Source organism: Rhineura floridana, chromosome 7 (genome assembly GCF_030035675.1).
Source record: "Rhineura floridana isolate rRhiFlo1 chromosome 7, rRhiFlo1.hap2, whole genome shotgun sequence".
NCBI classification, from domain to species: Eukaryota; Metazoa; Chordata; class Lepidosauria; order Squamata; family Rhineuridae; genus Rhineura; species Rhineura floridana.
Genome location: NC_084486.1, coordinates 150,711,769 through 150,733,682, shown reverse-complemented (window position 1 = coordinate 150,733,682; position 21,914 = coordinate 150,711,769). Strand labels below are relative to the sequence as shown.

General features: G+C 47.1%; 1 protein-coding gene across 5 annotated transcripts in view; it reads left to right on the top strand.

Annotated features, from left to right (window-relative positions):
- BCL6 (BCL6 transcription repressor) overlaps window positions 1-17,182 on the top strand; it is a 38,084-nt gene extending 20,902 nt beyond the window's left edge. For 4 of the 5 annotated variants that reach the window (XM_061637605.1, XM_061637607.1, XM_061637606.1 and 1 more), the window contains 6 exons: window positions 871-1,860; window positions 4,526-4,707; window positions 6,030-6,197; window positions 9,269-9,399; window positions 9,548-9,685; window positions 15,826-17,182. In XM_061637605.1, the coding sequence (XP_061493589.1) occupies window positions 871-1,860; window positions 4,526-4,707; window positions 6,030-6,197; window positions 9,269-9,399; window positions 9,548-9,685; window positions 15,826-15,969 (1,753 nt within the window). In that variant the 3' untranslated portion in view covers window positions 15,970-17,182. The remainder of the gene's footprint in view (window positions 1-870; window positions 1,861-4,525; window positions 4,708-6,029; window positions 6,198-9,268; window positions 9,400-9,547; window positions 9,686-15,825) is intronic. The other variant, XM_061637609.1, reaches the window with a different exon arrangement.
- Window positions 17,183-21,914: the final 4,732 nt, after the last annotated feature.

The following is a 21,914-nucleotide window of genomic DNA, read 5'->3' as shown; positions in this document are numbered from 1 at the left end:
CTGGGATCACAGAGAAAAACAGATAAACGTGCCTTTCTGCATTTACGACTCATGGACCAAGCTCATGCAGTGTTAATATTTGGAAAGGGCCAGGTGCAGTTAGCCCGAGACGGTCTCTGCTGCATCAGACCAGCTCCTGTTCTCAGAGTGCCCAACCAGATGCCCCTTCTGGGAAGCCTGCAAGCGGGACCTGAGCAAAACCGCAAGTCTCCCCATATGTGATTCCCAGGACCTGGCATTCAGGGGCATCCTGCCTCTGCCAGTGAAGGTAGGATAATAGCCATCATGGCTAGTAGCCAGCCATTGGTGGCCTTATCCTCCATTCCTTGCCTTTGCAAATTTGCTCGGGTCCAGTACAGACTCGGAAGTACCTCAGAAGAAAAGGGTGCAAAGGGTGTTTGGGATGGTTTGTGGATTTTGGTGAAACTTTGTCCTGTCGTGTGGCTAGTGTAATATTTTTTATTTTAAAAAGGGCTCAAATTTTGGGCTATCTGCAAGGGGAAACTATAAATCCATATAAACTGCAAGACGGCTGTTGATAGTTTAGAACTGAATATGTGTCCCAAAGTACACTACAGTGATTCAGCCCTCAGATCCTTCTTTATTTGTGAGAAGGGGAATTATACTTCCCCCCCTTTTTTTTTTAACATTTCATGCATTTTATGTAGCTCCAAGGAAGTTTTCTACCATCACCAGGTCCAGTTGAGGCTGACTAGTCCTCACTTTTTGCACTCTGCCATGTTAGCTTTCCCATTCCCCTGATCTCTGCCCAAAGTAGGGAGAGGAAAATACATGTTGTCACCATTATCTATAAATTATTCCAACATTCCTCTTTTCCCTCCTCTTCCCCCTCTGGCTTGCCATGCTCAGTGAATCAGAGATGGTATCTGCTGTGAAGACTCCGCGGGAAGACTTCCTAGGCAGCCGAATGGTGAGTCATCCGGATATGATGGCTTATAGGACCAGAGAAATGTCGGAAAACAGTCTGCCTCTTCGGAATGGGTCAATTTGTGATGGGAGAGCCTTTGTCCCCGGCTTGTACAGCAGCCTTTCTGGGTCTCCCATCTCCTACACTGGATATAACCCTATGCCTGTCGGCGGCTACCTCTTCTCAGACGAAGAGCTACGAGAGGCGCGGATGCCCATGTCGGACGTTTCGAGAGCCAACCCTTTCCCAAGGGAGAGAGCCATGCTCTGTGGCAGTTCCCGGACCAACGCCACCGAGTACACCAGATCCGTCGCTGACATCTCTCCCAACATGTGCCACACTGCCGTCTACTCTCCAAAAGAAGCTGCTGCTGACGAGGTCAAAAGTGACGTGCACTACACTGCCACCACTGGCCCAAAGCCTGCGGCCCCTTTGGTGGCTCGCAACGGTTCCTACTTTGCTTGCGACAAAGTGGGCAAAGAGGAGGAGAGGCCCTCCGCGGAAGAGGAGATGGGCCAGGGCTTTGAGCCGACCAACGTGCCGATGAACCGCAAGGTTCTCATCAGCCCCCAAAGCCCCCAGAAATCGGACTGCCAGCCCAATTCACCAACAGAGTCCAGCAGCAGCAAAAACGCCTGCATCGGCCAGGGCTCTGGGTCCCAGTCGGCCAAGAGTCCCACTGACCCCAAGGCTTGCAACTGGAAGAAGTACAAGTTCATTGTGCTCAATTCCCTCAACCAGAGTGCCAAGCAGGACGGCCCTGAGCGGAACGAGGCGGGGACCCGCTCCCCACGCTCCTACGTGCCCTCCTTGGCTTGCCAGCAGTCCATCGAGCCGGAGAGTTTAGACGTGCAATCCCCAACCAAAATGAGCGTCAATGGGGAAGACTCGACAATCCCTCAAGCAAGCAGGCTGAACAACATTGTTAACAGGTAGAAAGGGGAAAAAACGGCTCCTGGTTGTTGGGGCTTCTGATGAGGCTTGTCAAGTTTGAGAGGAGGTGGAGAGGGAAGGGATGGAGAGTTTCAGTTTTCTTCCTCTACCGCTCTATCCATCATTGAGGCCGTGTCCTTGGGCAGGGCAAGGGGTGAGGCCAGCCCTGCTTTTTCCTGAACCCTCGCCCTGCCCCTATGCTTTCCCCCCAACAAATGGGGGCATGCAGGCTCTGAGGGGGTAGTGAGGGGGAGCTTCTTTTCCTCCCACTGCCAGCACCCAAAGGCTTGCTTGGGTTCAGGATTGCTCTTCTCCCACCCCAATAAATGCTGCACCTGGTTTTGGAGGCAGGGCTTTGAAAATGTCCTCCTTCTCTTCCCTCCCACCCTGTTTCCTGGTGAACAGGTTTAGGAGGTTTTCTCTCTCTTTAAGGCAGAGAGAAAACCACTGAACCAGATTAAGTGTAACTTTTTTTCTTTTTCCAAATCCCCAAAAATGCACCTTATCAGCTCAGTTTGACGTTTTCACTAGAAATGCACAGCCTGAAACACCGCAAGTGACAATGACAAATTGTCACCACAAGAGGTTGCATGGTGGCAGGGCCTGGGAGGGGAAGGCAGGAGGGTAGTTAAGCCAAGCTCCAAGCAAGCAGGATGGAGCACCACCTCTCTTTGAGTACCCCCTAGTGAGGCAGCAGGTCCCCTTGAAAGGAAGTGCATTGACTGCATGTGCCAGAAGGGGGAGCTCCTACTGGTCTCTGGTAGAGATGGCTGTAACAATGGCTGTTACCTTGGCTGGCTGATATTGTGCTGGCTGGGGGTAGCCAATGTGGTGCCCTCCAGATGTTGTTGGATTACAGCTCCCATCATCCCTGACCATTGGCTATGCTGGCTTGGGCTGATGGGAGCTAGCTTTCCAACAACTTTTGGAGGACACAACGTTGGCTTCTCCTGGTGTTGTCCTTCGCATATCTTGGCTTAGTGTGGAAAACTTCAGCTTTCCAAATGGGCTTCCTCCTCTGTAATTTGAATCCTTAAATACGCATAGCACAAATCAGCAATTACCAAAGACACCCTGAAATTCCATGAACTGGTCAAAGGACTGGTTTTGATGAAGTTGCTTTTGCTTAGCTAGGGATCACCATGACCTCAGTGTTGTTCTAGATCTTGAAATTTAGTGAATTTCTCACATTCATTCTTCTAAGAGATCTCAAACTTTGCTGTCCTAATCTGATTTGGTCCCTGACATGCCAAAATTGTCTCCCAACATCCTGCGATTAAGGATTTCTGTATCATGCTAAGAAGGTTTTAAGGGAAAGGTTATAAACCTGGAACTTTGCAGTATTGATCTCTCTTCCAGTGTTGAGTATTTTAAGACTACTTCTAATGTAACATCTCCACCTGGAGTGCTTTTGAAATCTCTATAAGTCAAAACTGAATGTCAAGTGCCACCATCTGAAGCTTGTGTAGGTCTGGCTTGCACAAAACTCTAAGCCATGGTTTATTAAACCATGGTTTGCTTGACTGTCCAAAGCCTACTTGCTGGATTAACCATTATTTGCTTACTACCAATCAACCACGGAGCCACAATTAGTTGTTGATTTATGAACCTTTATTTGTTTTACTATGGCATGGCTTTATGTGCATACACAGCAACCTTCCTCAGACATGGTTTGTTTGGCCATCCAATCCAAATCCAATCCAAATGCTCATTAAGCTGCAAAGGCACAAGGCAACAGCAGATGGAAAATAAACCAAACTTTGGAGAAACAAGTCGTGGTTTGTTTGATCATCTATGGGACAACTTGTGACTAATTCATGGTTTGCTAAACAAGCCATGGTTTGTTTAAGCCAGCCTTCCCCAACCTGGTGTGAACCAGAGCGGGTTCAGAAGACGGCGACGAGGATGATACCCGGTATGGATGATAGCCGGTATGGAGAACAAGTCTTATGAGGAAAGGTTGAAGGAACTTGGCATGTTCAGTCTGGTGAAGAGAAGGCTGAGGGGTGATATGATTGCACTCTTTAAGTACCTGAAGGGCTGTCACATAGAGGAGGGTACAGATTTGTTCTCTGCTGCCCCAGAGGGTAGGACTAGGTCTAATGGTTTTAAGTTGCAGGAGCATAGATTCAGATTGGATATTAGAAGGAACTTCTTGACAGTAAGGGCGGTTCGGCAATGGAACCGACTGCCTAGGGAGGTGGTGGGATCCCCTTCACTGGATGTCTTCAAGCAGAGGCTGGACAGCTATCTGCGGGAGATGCTCTAGCTGCGGATTTCCTGCTGTGAGCAGGGGGTTGGACTCGATGGCTTACAAGGCCCCTTCCAACTCTATGATTCTATGATTCTATGTTTTACACTACAACTCCCATCAGCTGTGCCAGTTGTCATCCAAAACATCTGAAGGCCACCAAGTTGGGAGAAGCTGGCTTACACAAACTATGGCTTAGTGTTATATGTGGCCCAGGGCACAGTGTTCCACTCAGTAAAAAAGATGCGTGGCTTCTCAGTTTCAGTTAAAATTCCCCTATAGAAAGAGTCTTTAAATGCACTCCAGTGGCTGAAAATATGATGGCAGAACAGGGCAAGAATGCGGTGCCCTCTAGATGTTGGGAACTACAATTCCGACCTGCCTTAAGACGTCTTCTTTTTTCCCCTGCCTAGGTCATTAGACGGGTCTCCTCGGAGCAGCGAGGACCAGTCCCCGTTGTATCTGCACTCCTCCAAGTGCAGCTCCTGTGGTTCACAATCCCCCCAGCATTCTGAGATGTGCCTTCACACCCCCGGTTCAAACTTTGGAGAAGAGATGGGGGAAACACAGTCTGAATACTCTGATTCCAGTTGTGGTGAGTCTAGAACCACCCCGGGCAATCTCTTCTATGTTGTTTCAACAATGGGCATTCTTAGGGGAAGGGTCGTAGCTCAGTGGCGGAGCATCTGGTTGGCATGAAGAAGACCTCAGGATCAGTCCCTGATGACCTCTCCTGGAAGGGCTGGGAGAGAACTCTGCTTGAAAGCCTGGAGAGCCACTCCTAGTCAGTGTGGATAATCCCAAGCATGATAGATGAATGGCCTGGCTCACTAAAAAACACCTTCCTCTGTTTCCTAAGCACTCCGGTTTTCCCTGCTTGCTCCCTCTGCCCCTCCCCCAATTATATAGGCACCCCCAAACCAACCTCAGCCTCTTGAGATAAGCATGCACCAAACTGGAAACCCGTCTTCTGCAGTTGGCTCAGCTTGGCTAATGCGTTGGTGGCTTTTCCGATTCAGAGTTTTTGAAAAGCTGTCCTTTTCAAATGTCATCATCAAATGGTTTGTTTCTGGAATCCAGTCTTTCCCAGGCAGCCCCCCCTTCACCATTAAAAAAAAGAACACATCCAGGACCTCCTTTTTAAGTGTGTCATCCCCACAACCCAAATATTACAAATATTAACAAAGCAATCCAAGACACTGAAATTTTTCAGAATTGGGTTGAAAGTTTTCACAGCTGCTCAAAATAATTCAAAAATAAATAAATCTTGCTCTAGCTCCAGAAACATCTGGTTCATAACTTCCTTTGCTGCGGGGAGGATAGAACCATTTTTCCTCCAGTTGGATCACATAGTGCTGTACAAACCTCTTTGGCCAGGGCCAAGCACACATTTGCTAGGATCAGGCCTGGCTCCAGGTTTCAGTGGAACATTGGGGGCTACCCTGCTGGCACCCGCCCCCGTCACTTACTTGATGGTGGGGAGGCTGCGGTGTCAAGCAGAGTTCCTGGCTTGCATAGAAGCCTTGGCCACCATGTCAATGGGGCCAGCTGGTCCACCTGCATGCCTGGCATTTTGCTTGGGGACACCCCACCCCCTGCAAGCAAAACTGAATCAGCTCTGGTTGCAGTGCCAACAGTGTGTCAGCAGTAATGGTGGGCCTAGCATTTGCCCCTCTGTGCTGGTGGGGGGCTGGCGCTGGGTCTGTTTGGGTTAACCATGCAACCAGGGCAAGCAGCAGTTACCAGCGGGCAAGTGTTCCTTGTGGCGTTCCCTTGGAATTCTAGTTCAGTGCCCTCTTCTCCCCCCACTGCCCCACCTGGTCCAGAGCAATGGCGCAAGCAAACCCTTTGTGTGTGCGCTTCTGTGCTTGGCTCAACTCACAGACGGTCCCCTCTTCCTTTCTCGGTCTCCGACAGAAAACGGAACCTTTTTCTGCAATGAGTGTCACTGCCGGTTTTCGGAAGATGCTTTGCTGAAGAGACACTCCCTCCAAATGCACAGCGACAAGCCTTACAAGTGTGACCGTTGCCAGGCCTCCTTCCGCTACAAGGGGAACCTAGCCAGCCATAAAACCGTCCACACAGGTACGGCCTCTTGGAGGGCGCTTCAAAACTACCAAGGGGCTGGTGCAAAGCAGTGGTCCGTCAGGATTAGGGAAGGGGGAGGAATTTGATTCAGTTTGCATTGATAGCCCAGTCTTATCACATCTACACTTTTGAAAACAATGTGAGAAGTGAAGCACAGCCATCCTTCAAAATTTGCACATATCTGAATTTTGCAATGCAGTTCCCCAACCAAGCAAAATGCACGTATTAGGAGGAAGCATGCATACAAATGAATATATGAGTGAAAGTAACATACAAAAATGCATTATATTAGGAGAGGTTGCTTGTAAAAATATGTACCTTAGTCAAAACTGCATATAAAAATGTGTTTATTAGGAGAAATTCATACTAAAATGCTGAAGGATTTTCATTAGGATTTTTTAAAAAATTGCAAAAATGTGGAGAACTGAATTTAAGATTGGAAAAAATGAGCAACAGAGAGAACGAAAACTGACAGTTCTGTCCATCCCTAGTCAGGATGGACACTTGACCTGAAAAGCCATGCGGTCCCAGTCCTAGCTTTGAGTTGAAATTCCTGCTCAGCTATAGGCTTGCCAGGTGACCCCGGGTGACCTTAATCCTTTGGTCTCAAGCTTCTCCACTTGGAAATGAGGAACAGTTTTGTTCCATCTCGCAGGGTTGTAAAAGAGATGCTTTGGAGAGACTGTGAAGCACGTGGCAAATTCAAAAGAAAAGTTTATTTTGCTGAGTCACTTGGAAAGAAACTCTACCGTCAAAAGAACCGTGCATTCAAATGACCAGGAACCACATGTTAACAGTTTAAATGAAGGGTGGGGAACCTCAGGCCAAACGCATCCCTAAGTACTATCCTGAGGCCACACCCCTCACTGGCTCTGCTTTGCACGCTCCTTGACAGTTTTTGCCTGGCTGAAATGTTTCCTTGAACTCTGATCGTGCCTTTTGCTTGTCTAGATAGAGGATAGGGAGGGGTATCTATAGAAATAAAATCAATGTTTACAGCTATTGCTCTGCCCCCTTTTGCTGCTAGCCCTGCCCACCACCGGCATGTGGCCCCCAGATGGTTGTCCAGAAGGGGAAGTGGCCCTCAAGCTGAAAAAGGTTCCCCATCCCTAGTTCATAACATATTACAGGTGGAGTTGTCCGTAGTGTCAAATCACATGGTTGACTCGGTTGCTATGGCCCACAGCAGCCATTTTGAAATCCAGGAAGATGTCCATCTTTCCCTTTGTGGCTGGCTGAAATGAAAATACACCCGGAAAACCTTCCGTGAGGGCAAAGGTGAAAAGGTTACAGATTATGTTGGACTACAATGCCCATAGTCCTTTGTCCATCGCTGTGGATGATGGAAGCTGGAGTCCAGTAACATCTGGAGGGTCCCACTGGTTTCTCACCCCTGGATTACTGGAGCCATTTTGCAGCTGTTGTCACACCTCTCTCACCTTGAGCAGCGTGGAGGTGTCCTTGCTCAAGGCACTGAGCTTGGCTGTATGTTGGGTGGCAGGGAGAGGACAGCCGGCATTTCTGACATGCAAAGCTGTTTGTAGAGCACTCTGTGATCTGTGGTAGCAAAAGGATCTGAAACATCCAGTATCTTTTGGTTAGGAGTCAACTTTAAGCAAAGAAGCTGCCAGTTCAAACAATCTCACCTTGGCTGTGAACTTGGTGGCTGGTCTTGGCTCAGACACTGCCTTTTGGCCTTTGTTCCCCAGCTGTAATATGGGGGCTCTGCTGACCTACCTAGCAGGGCTGTGCTTGTTGTACAGATTACTAAGAGAATGGATGACGTGCTTTAGGACAAGCGTTACATAAATTTAAGGAGGAGCCCAAAACAGTGGTCAGCAGAGTATGCGAGACGTACTCTGTGTTTGTGCTTTTTCTCTCAGGGATTTGTTCTACAAGACCAGGGAAATCATTAAGACGGAGAAAACTTCAAGGCACGCCTGGCTGCTGGATTAGACCCATCCAGGCCACGTTCACACTATACATTTATTCCACTTTAAACCAACATGGCTTCCCCCAAGGAATCCTGTTAAGTGTAGTTTGTGAAGAGTGCTGAGAGGTGTTAGGAGACCCCTGTTCTCCTCACAAAACTACAATTGCCAGAGTTCTCTGGGAAGAGGGACTGACTGTCAAACTACTCTGGCAATAGTATCTCTGTGAGGAGAACAGGGGTCTCCGAATAACTCTCAACACCCTTCACAAACTACACTTGCCAGGATTCACTGGGGGAAGCCATTTATTTATTTATTTATTGCATTTGTATACCGCCCCATTGCCGAAGTGCTCTGGGCGGTTTACAACCATTAAAAACATTAAAAAAAACAAATATACAAATTTAAAAACACATTTTTTAAAAAGCAATTTAAAAACACATGCTAAAATGAATGTTTAAAGTGGAATCCAGTCTAGCGTCTTTTCCTCACAGGCCCCAACCAGATGCCCCAGTGGGAAGCCTGCAGGCAGGACCAGAGCGTAGGGTTGCCAGGCCCAGCCTCCAAGAGGTCTTCTGTATCTTTAAAAGTTGTGCAGTGGAGGAGGGAGAATTCCACCATGTGGTTTTTCCCGTTACAGGGTTGCCAGAACACCTGCACTTGGCTGGCTTTCTCTTCTCCTAAAGATACAGGATCAGTCTCAGGCCCTGAACCTGGCAACCCTACCAAAACGCCATAGTACTCTGCCTACTTGTGATTCCCAGCAACTGGTATTCAGAAGCATACTGCCTCCGACAGTGGAGAGAGAAGCATAGCCATTGTGACTAATAGCTGCTGATGGCCTTATCCTCCGTGAATTTGTCTAATCCTCTTGTATAAGCCATGCAAGTTGGTGGCCATCACTATGTCTCCTGGGCCACTCTGTTTAGGGCTATGGAGATACAACTTTTGTGGCTCTCTGTGTAGAAGATGAGGCAACAGAAATGTCTAGGCCTCTTAGTTATAAAAACCCAAGCCCCCCATTTTGGGCAAGCCACCCACAGCTTCATAGCAGGACATTTTCTTTTCAGGAGCTTCCGTTTGTCTTTTGCTTTTGATCATAATACTAAACCAGATCCTTTCTACTTGTTGAGACAGGTGAGAAACCTTATCGCTGCAGCATTTGTGGAGCACAGTTCAACCGGCCGGCCAACCTGAAAACTCACACGCGGATCCACTCTGGAGAAAAGCCTTACAAGTGCGAGACCTGCGGGGCAAGATTTGTCCAGGTTTGTAGCCACAATGACAAGGAAGCTTTTTGAACTAGCGTGGGGAAATATTCAGCCGTCTGGAGCTCCTTGCAGGCCTTGAAGGGTTTGTCTTGGCCCCCAAACACATGGAAACCACCCCTCTTGATGCACCTGTTCCTTTTGCTAGGTAGCACATCTGCGGGCTCATGTGCTGATCCATACTGGCGAGAAACCCTACCCATGTGAAATCTGTGGCACACGCTTCAGGCACCTGCAGACGCTCAAGAGTCACCTTCGGATCCATACCGGAGAGAAGCCGTACCATGTGAGTGAAATGCTCTGTGCGCTGCTGCAATATTGTAAACAAGCCTTCACCAGTCTGGTGCCTTCTGGATGTTTTGGACTACAACTCCCATCAGCCACAGCATCATATGGCCATGGCAGCTGCAGCTGATGGGAGTTGTAGTCCAAACCTTCTGGAGTGCACCAGGATAGCGAAAGCTGTTAACTGTAAGCTTCTCAGGGTAAGGACCTGTTCCCTTGTCACTCTGAAGATCATCATGCGCACATGGACAATGCTTCATTATTCCTGTTGTCTTGTTGTTATAACTACTACTTTTATATCCCACCTTTCCTCCAAGGAACTCAAGGTGGCATACAAACATAGCTCTCTCCCTTCCCGTTTTACCCTCACAACAGCCCTGTGAAGCAGGCTAGGCCAGGAGATAGTGACTGGCCCGAGGTCACCAGTGACCTTCACATTGAATGGGGTTTTTGAACCCTGGTCTCTCAGGTCCTAGTTCAACATTCACACACTGACTCTCAAATCTTCCCAGAGGCATTTGGCTGGTCCTCTTGGGAACAGAATGGTGTAGTAAACAGATCTTTTTTGACTGATTCAGCAAGGCCAGTCTTGCCACCTTGGCTCAGCAGAGACTCAGCTCATGTCCCCAATCCCCCCGCATGGCCACTGAGCTGAATCTTTGTGGCAACAGTTGTTAAGTCATAGGAGCCCCTCGGGATTTCCTGGAAACCATGGCTTCCTGGGAACTGTACCTAAGTAATACTGGGCCCACCCATGTAGCCGGTCATGCTCTCAACCTAGTATTTGTCCTGGGAGAGGAGAGAAGTGGTCTGAAGTTGGGAGTGATTCATGCCACTCCTGTGTCATGGTCAGACCACTACCTGGTAAATATGGACTTCTCGTTCCCATGCCCCCTCCGCAGGGGTGAAGGACCTACTAAAATGGTCCGCCCCAGACGCCTGATGGATCCGGATGGATTCCTGACTGCGCTTGGGGAATTGGAACCTGCTGAAGGTCGCCCGGTCGAAACCCTGGTGAAGGAGTGGAATGTGGGGATCACCAGGGCATTAGACCAGGTGGCTCCGAAACGTCCTCTTCCCCCTGAATAGAACTCAGCTAGCTCCATGGTATACACCGCGGTTGCGTAGCTTGAGACAGGAGGTGAGACGACTAGAGCGCCGGTGGCAGAAATCCCGCTCAGAAGATGTCCAGACACAGGTTAGAGCAGCAGTAGCTGCCTACCAAGTGGCAATAAAGGTAGGAAAGAAGGCTTTCTTTGCTGCCTCTATTGCGTCTGCAGAGTGTTGTCCCAGGAGGCTGTTCCAGGTGGTCCGAAGCCTGGTCAGTCCAGTTGCTCAGGAACCCTTGGAACAGTCAAAGGCCTCCTGTGACCTATTAGCAAAACACTTCGCTGATAAAATCGAACACTTACGGAGCTCGATCCCGCGCGCCGTGGACACAGTCGATGAACCAGAGTTGGCCAGTTGCAAGCCGGTAAATTGGGATCGGTTTCGGCTTCTCCCTTCTGAGGAAGTGGACAAGGTGCTTTCATCTGTGAAGCCAACCACTTGTCTTACTGATCCTTGCCCTTCGTGGCTCCTTGTGAGCTGCAGAGAGAAATTGGGCGAGGGGATCAAAGCGGTGGTAAACGCATCCTTGAAAGAGGGTGTGATGCCATCAGCCTTCAAGGAGGCAATTGTAAAGCCCATCTTAAAGAAGCCCTCCTTGGATCCCCAAGTGTTAGATAACTTCCGCCCAATTTCGAATCTACCATTTCTGGGCAAGGTCATTGAGCGAGTGGTGGCCAACCAGTTGTCAGCACACTTGGATGAAACGGATTATTTGGATCCATACCAATCGGGTTTCAGGACTGGTCACGGAACTGAAACAGCCTTGGTCGCTCTGGTAGATGATTTGAGGAGGGCATTAGATAGGGGAGAATCCACCTTTCTTGTCCTCCTCGATCTCTCAGCGGCTTTTGATACTGTTGACCACAGTATCCTTCTGCTTCGCCTGGAGGGATTGGGAATTGGAGGTACTGTATTGCAGTGGTTCCGTTCCTTTCTCTCCGACAGGTACCAACAGGTAGCATTGGGGGAGGAGGTATCAGACCCTTGGCCTCTCAATTGTGGTGTGCCACAGGGCTCTATCCTCTCTCCCATGCTATTTAATATTTATATGAAGCCGCTGGGAGCAATCATCAGGAGATTTGGGCTGCAGTGTCATCAATATGCGGATGACACTCAGCTCTATCTCTCGTTTAAATCTTCACCAGAGTTGGCTGTGGAGACCTTGTCCAACTGCCTGGAATCCGTGAGTGGATGGATGGGAAGGAACAAGCTGAAGTTGAACCCTGATAAAACCGAGGTACTACTTGTGGGGGACAAGAGAAGGTTGGGTGACATTGACCTGAAGTTCAATGGGGTGAGTTTACCCCTAAAGGACCAGGTCCACAGCCTTGGGGTTGTGCTTGATTCCAGGCTGTCCATGGAGGCTCAGATTTCGGCAGTGAGCCGGGCAGCCTGGTACCAACTACACCTCATACGAAGGCTGCAACCCTACCTTCCTGTTCATCAGCTCCCACTGGTGGTACACGCCCTGATCACCTCTCGTTTGGACTACTGTAATGCGCTCTATGTGGGGTTACCCTTGAAAACGGTCCGGAAATTACAACTGATACAAAATGCGGCGGCTCGACTACTTACGAATAGTCGCCGCCGAGATCACATCACACCAGTGTTGTTCGACCTACACTGGCTTCCAGTTGTTTTCCGAGCCCAATTCAAGGTGTTGGTATTGACCTTTAAATCCCTATACGGTTTCGGCCCAGTTTATCTCACGGAGCGCCTTCAACGCCACCAATTATGCCGCCCGACAAGATCGGCCACACAGGGCCTTCTCTCAATCCCGCCAACAAAAACAGCCAGATTGGCGGGTACAAGAGAGAGGGCATTCTCAGTGGCGGCCCCCACTCTTTGGAACTCCCTCCCACAAGATCTCCGGCATGCCTCTTCCCTAAATGTATTTCGGAAAGCCTTAAAGACCTGGCTTTTTCAGCAGGCCTTCGGGGTATCCGGGGAGGGTTAATCGATATAATTGTAATGCCTCCTACCCAGTTTTAATATTGTTGTTGTAGATCTATTGTTTTTATCGTATTACTGTATTTTATTAATTGTATTTTAATAATTTTGTAAGTCGCCTAGACTGACCATTGGCCAGATAGGCGACGAAGAAATTAAATTTATTATTATTATTATTATTATTATTAAGTGAGCATTTTGGGAAGACATAATTTCATTCTAACAATGTCACCTGGTTACAAGAAATCTTTCCCCTATTATATGCATTTTTGTAAACTTCGGTTGGAGAACTGCATTGCAGAATAAGTTCTAATTTCCAAGGCTGGCTGTGTTTCAGTTCTCATATTGCTTTGGAAAGCGCGGATTTGATAGATTTGGCTTGAAATGCAAACCAAATTGAATTGCTCCCCCCACCCCTGTCCCTAGTCTACACTAACTGGCAGCAACGGCTGTCCATGGTTTCAGTTGTGGTTTTCTCCCTGTTTGACCTGGAGATGATGGGGATGGAACCTGGAGCCTTCTGCATGCCAAGCAGGTGTTCTCCCACTGAACGGTGGTCCCTCCCCTAAGAAGCAGGTGTTGATTAGTCAATGTAAAAGCGGTATATGGGTTTAAAAAAATAGTTCTGAAGCAATACTTCATCTGCAGTTTTAAGATGTACTTGCATTACATATATTCCTTTTTCAAAACAATTAAATTAAAAATTAAATCCATTGTATGATAATGAAACCACTGACCTAGGAAGGTGGCGGGCTCTCCAACACTGGAGGCCTTCAAGAGGCAGCTGGACAGCCATCTGTCAGATATGCTTTCATTTGGATTCCTGCATTGAGCAGGGGGTGGACTTGATGGCCTTATAGGCCCCTTCCAACTCTACAGTTCTATTTCTATGAAAATAAACCAAATGCCTATCTTAGTCTGTTTTTTAATATATATATATATATATATATGAGTTCATCTCATTTGATTCCCCCCCTTTTAGTTTTTCCTTTTTAGTCCCCTTTTAATATCACCCCCTAGATTTCTTAACTGTGTTTTATGCATTTTTATCTATTTTAATTTTTGTGTCTGTGTTTTTCTGTGTATAATTCCATTGTGAGCTGCCCTGAGTGCCCTACTGTAGATGTCGAAGGGCGGGATAGGAATATTCTAAATAATTAATCAATAAATAAATAGAACCCTAATTAATTCATAAGAACATAAGAAGAGCCTGCTGGATCAGGCCAGTGGCCCATCTAGTCCAGCATCCTGTTCTCACAGTGGCCAACCAGGTGCCTGGGGGAAGCCCGCAAGCAGGACCCGAGTGCAAGAACACTCTCCCCTCCTGAGGCTTCCAGCAACTGGTTTTCAGAAGCATGCTGCCTCTGACTAGGGTGGCAGAGCACAGCCATCACGGCTAGTAGCCATTGATAGCCCTGTCCTCCATGAATTTGTCTAATCTTCTTTTAAAGCCATCCAAGCTGGTGGCCATTACTGCATCTTGTGGGAGCAAATTCCATAGTTTAACTATGCGCTGAGTAAAGAAGTACTTCCTTTTGTCTTTCCTGAATCTTCCAACATTCAGCTTCTTTGAATGTCCACGAGTTCTAGTATTATGAGAGAGGGAGAAGAACTTTTCTCTATCCACTTTCTCAATGCCATGCATAATTTTATACACTTCTATCATGTCTCCTCTGACCCGCTTTTTCTCTAAACTAAAAAGCCCCAAATGCTGCAACCTTTCCTCGTAAGGGAGTCGCTCCATCCCCTTGATCATTCTGCTTGCCCTCTTCTGAACCTTTTCCAACTCTAGAATATCCTTTTTGAGATGAGGCGACCAGAACTGTACACAGTATTCCAAATGCGGCCGCACCATAGATTTATACAATGGCATTATGATATCGGCTGTTTTATTTTCAATACCTTTCCTAATTATCGCTAGCATGGAATTTGCCTTTTTCACAGCTGCCGCACACTGGGTCGACATTTTCATCGTGCTGTCCACCACAACCCCGAGGTCTCTCTCCTGGTCGGTCACCGCCAGTTCAGACCCCATGAGCGTATATGTGAAATTCAGATTTTTTGCTCCAATATGCATAATTTTACACTTGTTTATATTGAATTGCATTTGCCATTTTTCTGCCCATTCACTCAGTTTGGAGAGGTCTTTTTGGAGCTCTTCGCAATCCCTTTTTGTTTTAACAACCCTGAACAATTTAGTGTCATCAGCAAACTTGGCCACTTCACTGCTCACTCCTAATTCTAGGTCATTAATGAACAAGTTGAAAAGTACAGGTCCCAATACCGATCCTTGAGGGACTCCACTTTCTACAGCCCTCCATTGGGAGAACTGTCCGTTTATTCCTACTCTCTGCTTTCTGCTTCTTAACCAATTTCTTATCCACAAGAGGACCTCTCCTCTTATTCCATGACTGCTAAGCTTCCTCAGAAGCCTTTGGTGAGGTACCTTGTCAAACGCTTTTTGAAAGTCTAAGTACACTATGTCCACTGGACATTAATAATACTTTCTACCAGTTTTCCAGGGACAGAAGTTAAGCTAACTGGCCTGTAATTTCCGGGATCCCCTCTGGATCCCTTTTTGAAGATTGGCGTTACATTTGCCACTTTCCAGTCCTCAGGCACGGAGGAGGACCCGAGGGACAAGTTACATATTTTAGTTAGCAGATCACCAATTTCACCTTTGAGTTCTTTGAGAACTCTCGGGTGGATGCCATCCGGGCCCGGTGATTTGTCAGTTTTTATATTGTCCATTAAGCTTAGAACTTCCTCTCTCGTTACCACTATTTGTCTCAGTTCCTCAGAATCCCTTCCTGCAAATGTTAGTTCAGGTTCAGGGATCTGCCCTATATCTTCCACTGTGAAGACAGATGCAAAGAATTCATTTAGCTTCTCTGCAATCTCCTTATCGTTCTTTAGTACACCTTTGACTCCCTTATCATCCAAGGGTCCAATTGTCTCCCTAGATGGTCTCCTGCTTTGAATGTATTTATAGAATTTTTTGTTGTTGGTTTTTATGTTCTTAGCAATGTGCTCCTCAAATTCTTCCTTCTTCTTCTTCTCTTTCCCCCACCCTCACTTCAGTGTGAAAAGTGCAACCTACATTTTCGCCACAAAAGCCAACTCCGCCTTCATCTTCGCCAGAAGCACGGTGCCATCACTAACACCAAGATGCAGTACCGCGTCTCAACAGTAGAAGGCGCACCCGAACTTCCAAAGGCTTGCTAAAGAAGGACATGTTTTTTTCTAGTGGGCGGCGGACAAAGACGGTCTGATTTGGGGGAAGGAAGGGGGCGATGTCCAAAGCATACTTGTAACACTTTAGGAAAACAAGCTTTCTTCTTCTTCTTTTTGTCACACAATGGAGTGCCTCTCGAAGCCCAGAGTGCAGGCAGTTGGAAAAGAGAGAGAAAGTGTATAATACACGGGTTTTATGTTTCTTTTTCTTTTTTTCTTTTGCTTCCCAATTATGTGAATTTTTAATAGTCAGATCGATTGTGTGTGTGCAAACGAGGCTGGGAAGAAAACCTTTCTTTAAAAGTCTGTGCAGTGGAATGTCTCAAGCTTGACCCTTCACAGCCAGAAGATGAGGAATGTATAACGTTTCACGGGAACAAATTTCTTTTCTTATTTTGCAAAATTATATGTTTTTTAACGAAAGAGGGGGGGAAAGAGATTGTATATGCTATCAGAATGGAGAGGGCTTTAACTTTTTAACCAAAGGTGAAGGAATCTATGGCAGAGCTGTAAATATATGAATATATATATATATATAAAATATAAACCTTCAGAAAAAAGATATATTAAATATATATATATATATATATATATATAATGCATTAAAGTATCTCGTTAGTCTCTGCAGGCGGATGGCTGATCAGGGAGTCTTTATTGTAACAAAGCACTTAACACGATATTTTAAAAGTATTGCATCTGTATTAGTGAGAAAATATTTTGTCTAAAAGCATTGAGTGTGTATTTGTATTTTTTTGCAAGTGAAGGTTTACAATTTACAAAAAAAAAGTGTGTATTAAACCAACAAAGCTGCAGAAGGAATTTAAAATAATATAAAAATGTAATTTTGTTTTTGTTTTGTTTTTTTCCAGTCTGTATATATATGTACAATGTTTGTTTGGGGTTTTATTTTTATTTTATTTTTTTCTTTTCTCACAGTGCCTTTCTTTTCAACTAAATTAGAGCCCAGTTTTGAGGTACGGTCTGGAGTTACTTAAAATGGGGGTCATTGCAGACTCTTGATGGAGAATGTGAGGTGGTGGTGTTTCTTTAAATAATAATAATAATTTGGTCTTGTTTTATACCCTTGTGTTACAATCAGTCAGTCTCGGGTGACAGGGTTTGGGGTGTATCAAACTGCATTAATGCATTCTGTAAAATATAGCTGTACAAATTCAGAAATAAAAACAGCAGAAAGCAACCGTGAGCAAGACTGTGTGGTGCCTATCTTTCCGACAGCCCCCTTCACACACAGTTGCTTCTTTTTAGGAAAAACCTCCTGGACGTGCCAGGTAAGGAGAACGCGGCCCAGACATGTAGTGGCTGTGCCGCGTTCTGGTCCTTCTCATACCCGCAGGGTTGTTGGTTGTCCTATCAGCCAACTCTCAGATCTCCAGTTGCTGCTTTTTAATGCCAGATCGGTACATAATAAAACCTCCCTCGTCCATGATTTGATTGTGGACGAGGTGGCCGATCTGGCATGTATAACCTAGACCTGGGTGGGCGAACAGGGAGGAGTTAGTTTCTCCCAGCTCTGCCCACCGGGGTATCTGGTTCAGCATCATGGTAGATCTGAGGGTCGGGGAGGTGGGGTTGCTGTGGTCTATAAGAGTTCCATCTCACTCACCAAGCACCATGTCCATGCAATCACTGGTCTGGAGTGTTTGCACCTTGTGCTGGGCCAGAGGGACAGACTGGGAATCCTTTTGGTGTACTGCCCACCTTGCTGCCCAATGGCTTCCCTAACTGAGATGACGGAAGTGGTCTCGGAGATACTGTTGAGATCCCCCAGACTATTAGTACTGGGAGATCTCAACATTCATGCTGAGGCTACTTTGTCTGGGGCAGCTCAGGACTTCATGGCCACCATGACAACCATGGGGCTGTCTCAATATGTTAGTGGCCCAACACATACATCGGGGCATACTCTTGACCTGGTCTTTGCTACTGGACATGGGGATAGTGATCTGGATGTGGGGAGTTTTACATCTCTCCCGTTGTCATGGACAGATCATTGCTTGCTGAAGTTTAGACTTTCAGTAGCCTTTTCCCTCTGCAAGGGTGGGGGACCTATTAAATTGGTCCGCCCCCGGAGACTAATGAATTCTGAAGGTTTTCAAAAGGCTCTGGGGGTTTTTCCGGCTGATAAGACTGGCGCTCCTGTCGAAACCCTGGTCGATCTGTGGAATACAGAGATGACCCGGGCTGTTGACACGATCGCTCCTGCGCGCCCTCTCCTATGTAGAGCTCATACAGCTCCTTGGTATACTCCGGAGCTGAGAGCGATGAAACAAGACAGGAGGCGGCTTGAGCGGAGATGGAGACGAACTCCCGACGAATGCAATTATGAGCTGGTTCGTGCTTCTACTAAGCTCTATGTAGGAGCGGTGAGGGCGGCAAAAAAACAACATTTCGCCGCCACTATTCAGTCATCTCTCTCACGCCCACGGGAGCTTTTTAAAGTGGTTCGTGGCCTACTTCATCCAGGCCTACAAGATACGGCAGATACATCGGTAGCTCGATGTAATAAATTTGCTGAACACTTCCAGCATAAGATCTCATGCATTCGCCGGGACTTAGACTCCTATTTAATAGCAGTTAATCCTACTGAGGTGTCTGGAGCACAGTCTTGTCATGTTTTGTTGGATGAGTTTCAGTTGGTTCAGTTCGAGGATGTGGACAAGGTGCTTGGACAGGTTCGTGCGACCACTTCGGTACTGGATCCTTGCCCCTCTTGGCTAATTAAAACTAGCAAGGAAGGAACAGTTGGCTGGGCCAAGGAAGTGATTAATGCCTCTTTACGAGAGGGAGTGGTCCCTGGCTGTCTGAAAGAGGCGGCAGTGAGACCACTCCTGAAAAAACCTTCCTTGGACCCAGAGGATTTCAGCAGCTACAGACCAGTAGCCAATGTTCCGTTCCTGGGCAAGATCTTGGAGCGAGTGGTTGCTGACCAGCTCCAGGCGCTATTAGATGAAACCGATTATCTAGATCCATTTCAATCGGGGTTCAGGCCTGGTTTTGGCACTGAGACTGCCTTGGTCGCCCTGTTTGATGACCTATGTCGGGAGAGAGACAGAGGGAGTGTAACTCTGTTGATTCTCCTTGACCTCTCAGCGGCTTTTGATACCATCGACCATGGTATCCTTCTGGAGAGGCTTGCGGAATTGGGAGTTGGAGGCACTGCTTGGCAGTGGTTCCGCTCCTACTTAGCGGGTCGTCTCCAGAAGATAGTGCTTGGGGAACATTGCTCGACACCGTGGGTTCTCCAATGTGGGGTCCCGCAGGGTTCGGTTCTGTCTCCCATGCTTTTTAACATTTATATGAAGCCGCTGGGGGCGGTCATCAGGAGTTTTGGAGTGCGTTGTCATCAGTATGCTGATGACACGCAGCTCTACTTCTCCTTTACATCTTCAGGTGAGGCAGTCGATGTGCTGAACCGTTGCCTGGCTGCGACAATGGATTGGATGAGAACTAACAAACTGAGACTCAATCCTGACAAGACTGAGATGCTGTTGGTGGATGGTTTCTCTGATCGGATGGTGGATATATACCCTGTCCTGGATGGGGTTACACTCCCCCTAAAGGAACAGGTGCGTAGTCTGGGAGTCATCTTAGACTCTTCCCTCACACTTGAGGCTCATGTAGCCTCGGTGGCCCGGAATGTGTTCTACCAACTTCGGTTGGTAGCCCAGCTACGTCCCTATCTGAGTAAGGAGGACCTCTCATCAGTGGTACATGCTATGGTAACCTCGCGTCTGGACTACTGCAATGCGCTTTACGTAGGGCTACCTTTGAAGACGATTCGGAAGCTACAGCTAGTGCAAAATGCGGCGGCCAGACTGCTAACAAGAACTAAGCGGTCTGAGCATATAACACCTGTGCTAGCCCGGTTGCACTGGCTTCCAATATGCTTCCGGGCCAGATTCAAAGTGTTGGTACTTACCTATAAAGCCTTATACAGCGCGGGACCACAATATCTGTCGGAACGCCTCTCCCGATATGAACCGGCCCGTACACTACGGTCTACTATGAAGGCCCTCCTCCGGGTTCCGACTCATAGGGAAGCCCGGAGAGTGGTGACAAGATCTAGGACCTTCTCAGTGGTGGCCCCCGAACTATGGAATGGTCTCCCCGAGGAGGTGCGCCTGGCGCCGACACTATCATCTTTTCGGCGCCAGGTTAAAACCTTTCTCTTCTCTGAGGCATTTTAATTCCTGTTAATTCTAAATTATTATATTTTGATTTTAGACTATACAGTTTTGTGTACAGTTTTGTGTTATTTTTATTGTATTTTTAATGTTCACCGCCCAGAGAGCTGTTGCTAGTCGGGCGGTATATAAGCTTAATTAAATAAATAAATAAATAAATAACTGTTAGAGCCATACCAGAATGGAGCCAATGACCTAGAGAGGTAGTGGGCTCTCCGACACTGGAGGCATTCAAGAGGCAGCTGGACAGCCATCTGTCGCGAATGCTTTGATTTGGATTCCTGCATTGAGCAGGGGGTTGGACTCGATGGCCTTATAGGCCCCTTCCAACTCTACTATTCTATGAGAGGGGTTCCTCTGTGCTGGGTCACTGTCTGATGCAGACTTCCCCAACTGGTGCCTTCCAGATGTTCGGAACGACAGCTCCCATCCACCCCCAGCCAGTACAGCCATCATCCTTACAGTCCCACGCTGGCTGGGGCTGATACAAGTTGGACTCCAAACCACATGGAGGGTGCCAGGTCAAAAGAAGTCTGTAGTCGAAACCACCTGGGCCATGTCAATCTCCTGCAAGAAAAACCAACAAAATCCTGTTCCATCTGAAAGACTTACCAACTGATTATTGCATAAGCTTTTGTGCACTACAGCATGACTGCATCCGATGACTTGGACCAGCCTTTGGGTCCCCAGATGTTACTGGACTGCAACTCCCATCAGCCCCAGCCAGCATATAGCCAACAGTCAGGAATGACAGGAATTGGAGTCCAGCAACATCTGGGGATCCAATGGCTGGAAAAGGCTGATGTGGACTGTAGTCCACAAAATATATACCATAATCAATTAGGTGCCATATTGTTTTATCTCAAGGTTAGATAGTTTAGTACATGATGTAATTGCTTTAGTATACCATGTTTTGAAAATGATGTGGCAGGGGCTGCCAACATAGCACCCACGGGGTGTCTGTGTGCCCTCCAGTGCCTCCTATAGCACTCACAGATTTATTTATTTATTTAAAATATTTCTATCCCGCCCTTCTACCCTATAATAGGGCACTCAGGACGGCTTACAAAAATAAAATCAAACGCGTACATAATAAAATTGCAAACAATAAAATCGCAAAAACATTAAAATAAATTAAAATACATAAAATAATATATATACACACACACACACACACACACACACACATACACACATATAAACATATATATATAGGGAATGGTACTAAAGGGAACTACAAGGGAAAAAATTAACGTAGAAGGCATAAAATCATAAAATCAGTGTCAGGCTCTCAGTAATGATCGCAGTAAATTTCCCCTAAAAAGTCCACACTGCACAATTGCTCTTCTTGCTCAGTTCCTGTTGGTACTGGCTCAGTCTCTGCTACATGCACCCTTAAATGTGCCCACATTTCATTGGATGCCAGGACTGGGCACTCACCCTCCCTTCCATTTTGAACAGAGGAGAGGTGCAAAGAGCTGCTCTCTGTGAGTTAAGGTGGCAGTGGCTGACGCGAGTGCTTTCCCCCCACTTATTAGGTGGGCGCTGATAGGATGGAGTTTGCACCATTTTGTGGCTTGTCTGTTTTTCTGCTATGCGCCCCCAGCTGCTGTTTTACATAATACCATGCACCCCGCAACAACTGTTTTGTGACTAGCATCTACAGCACTTCCTCAACCTTCCAAATGTGCCCGCTGGTCTAGAAAGGTTGCCAACCCTTTACATTGTGTC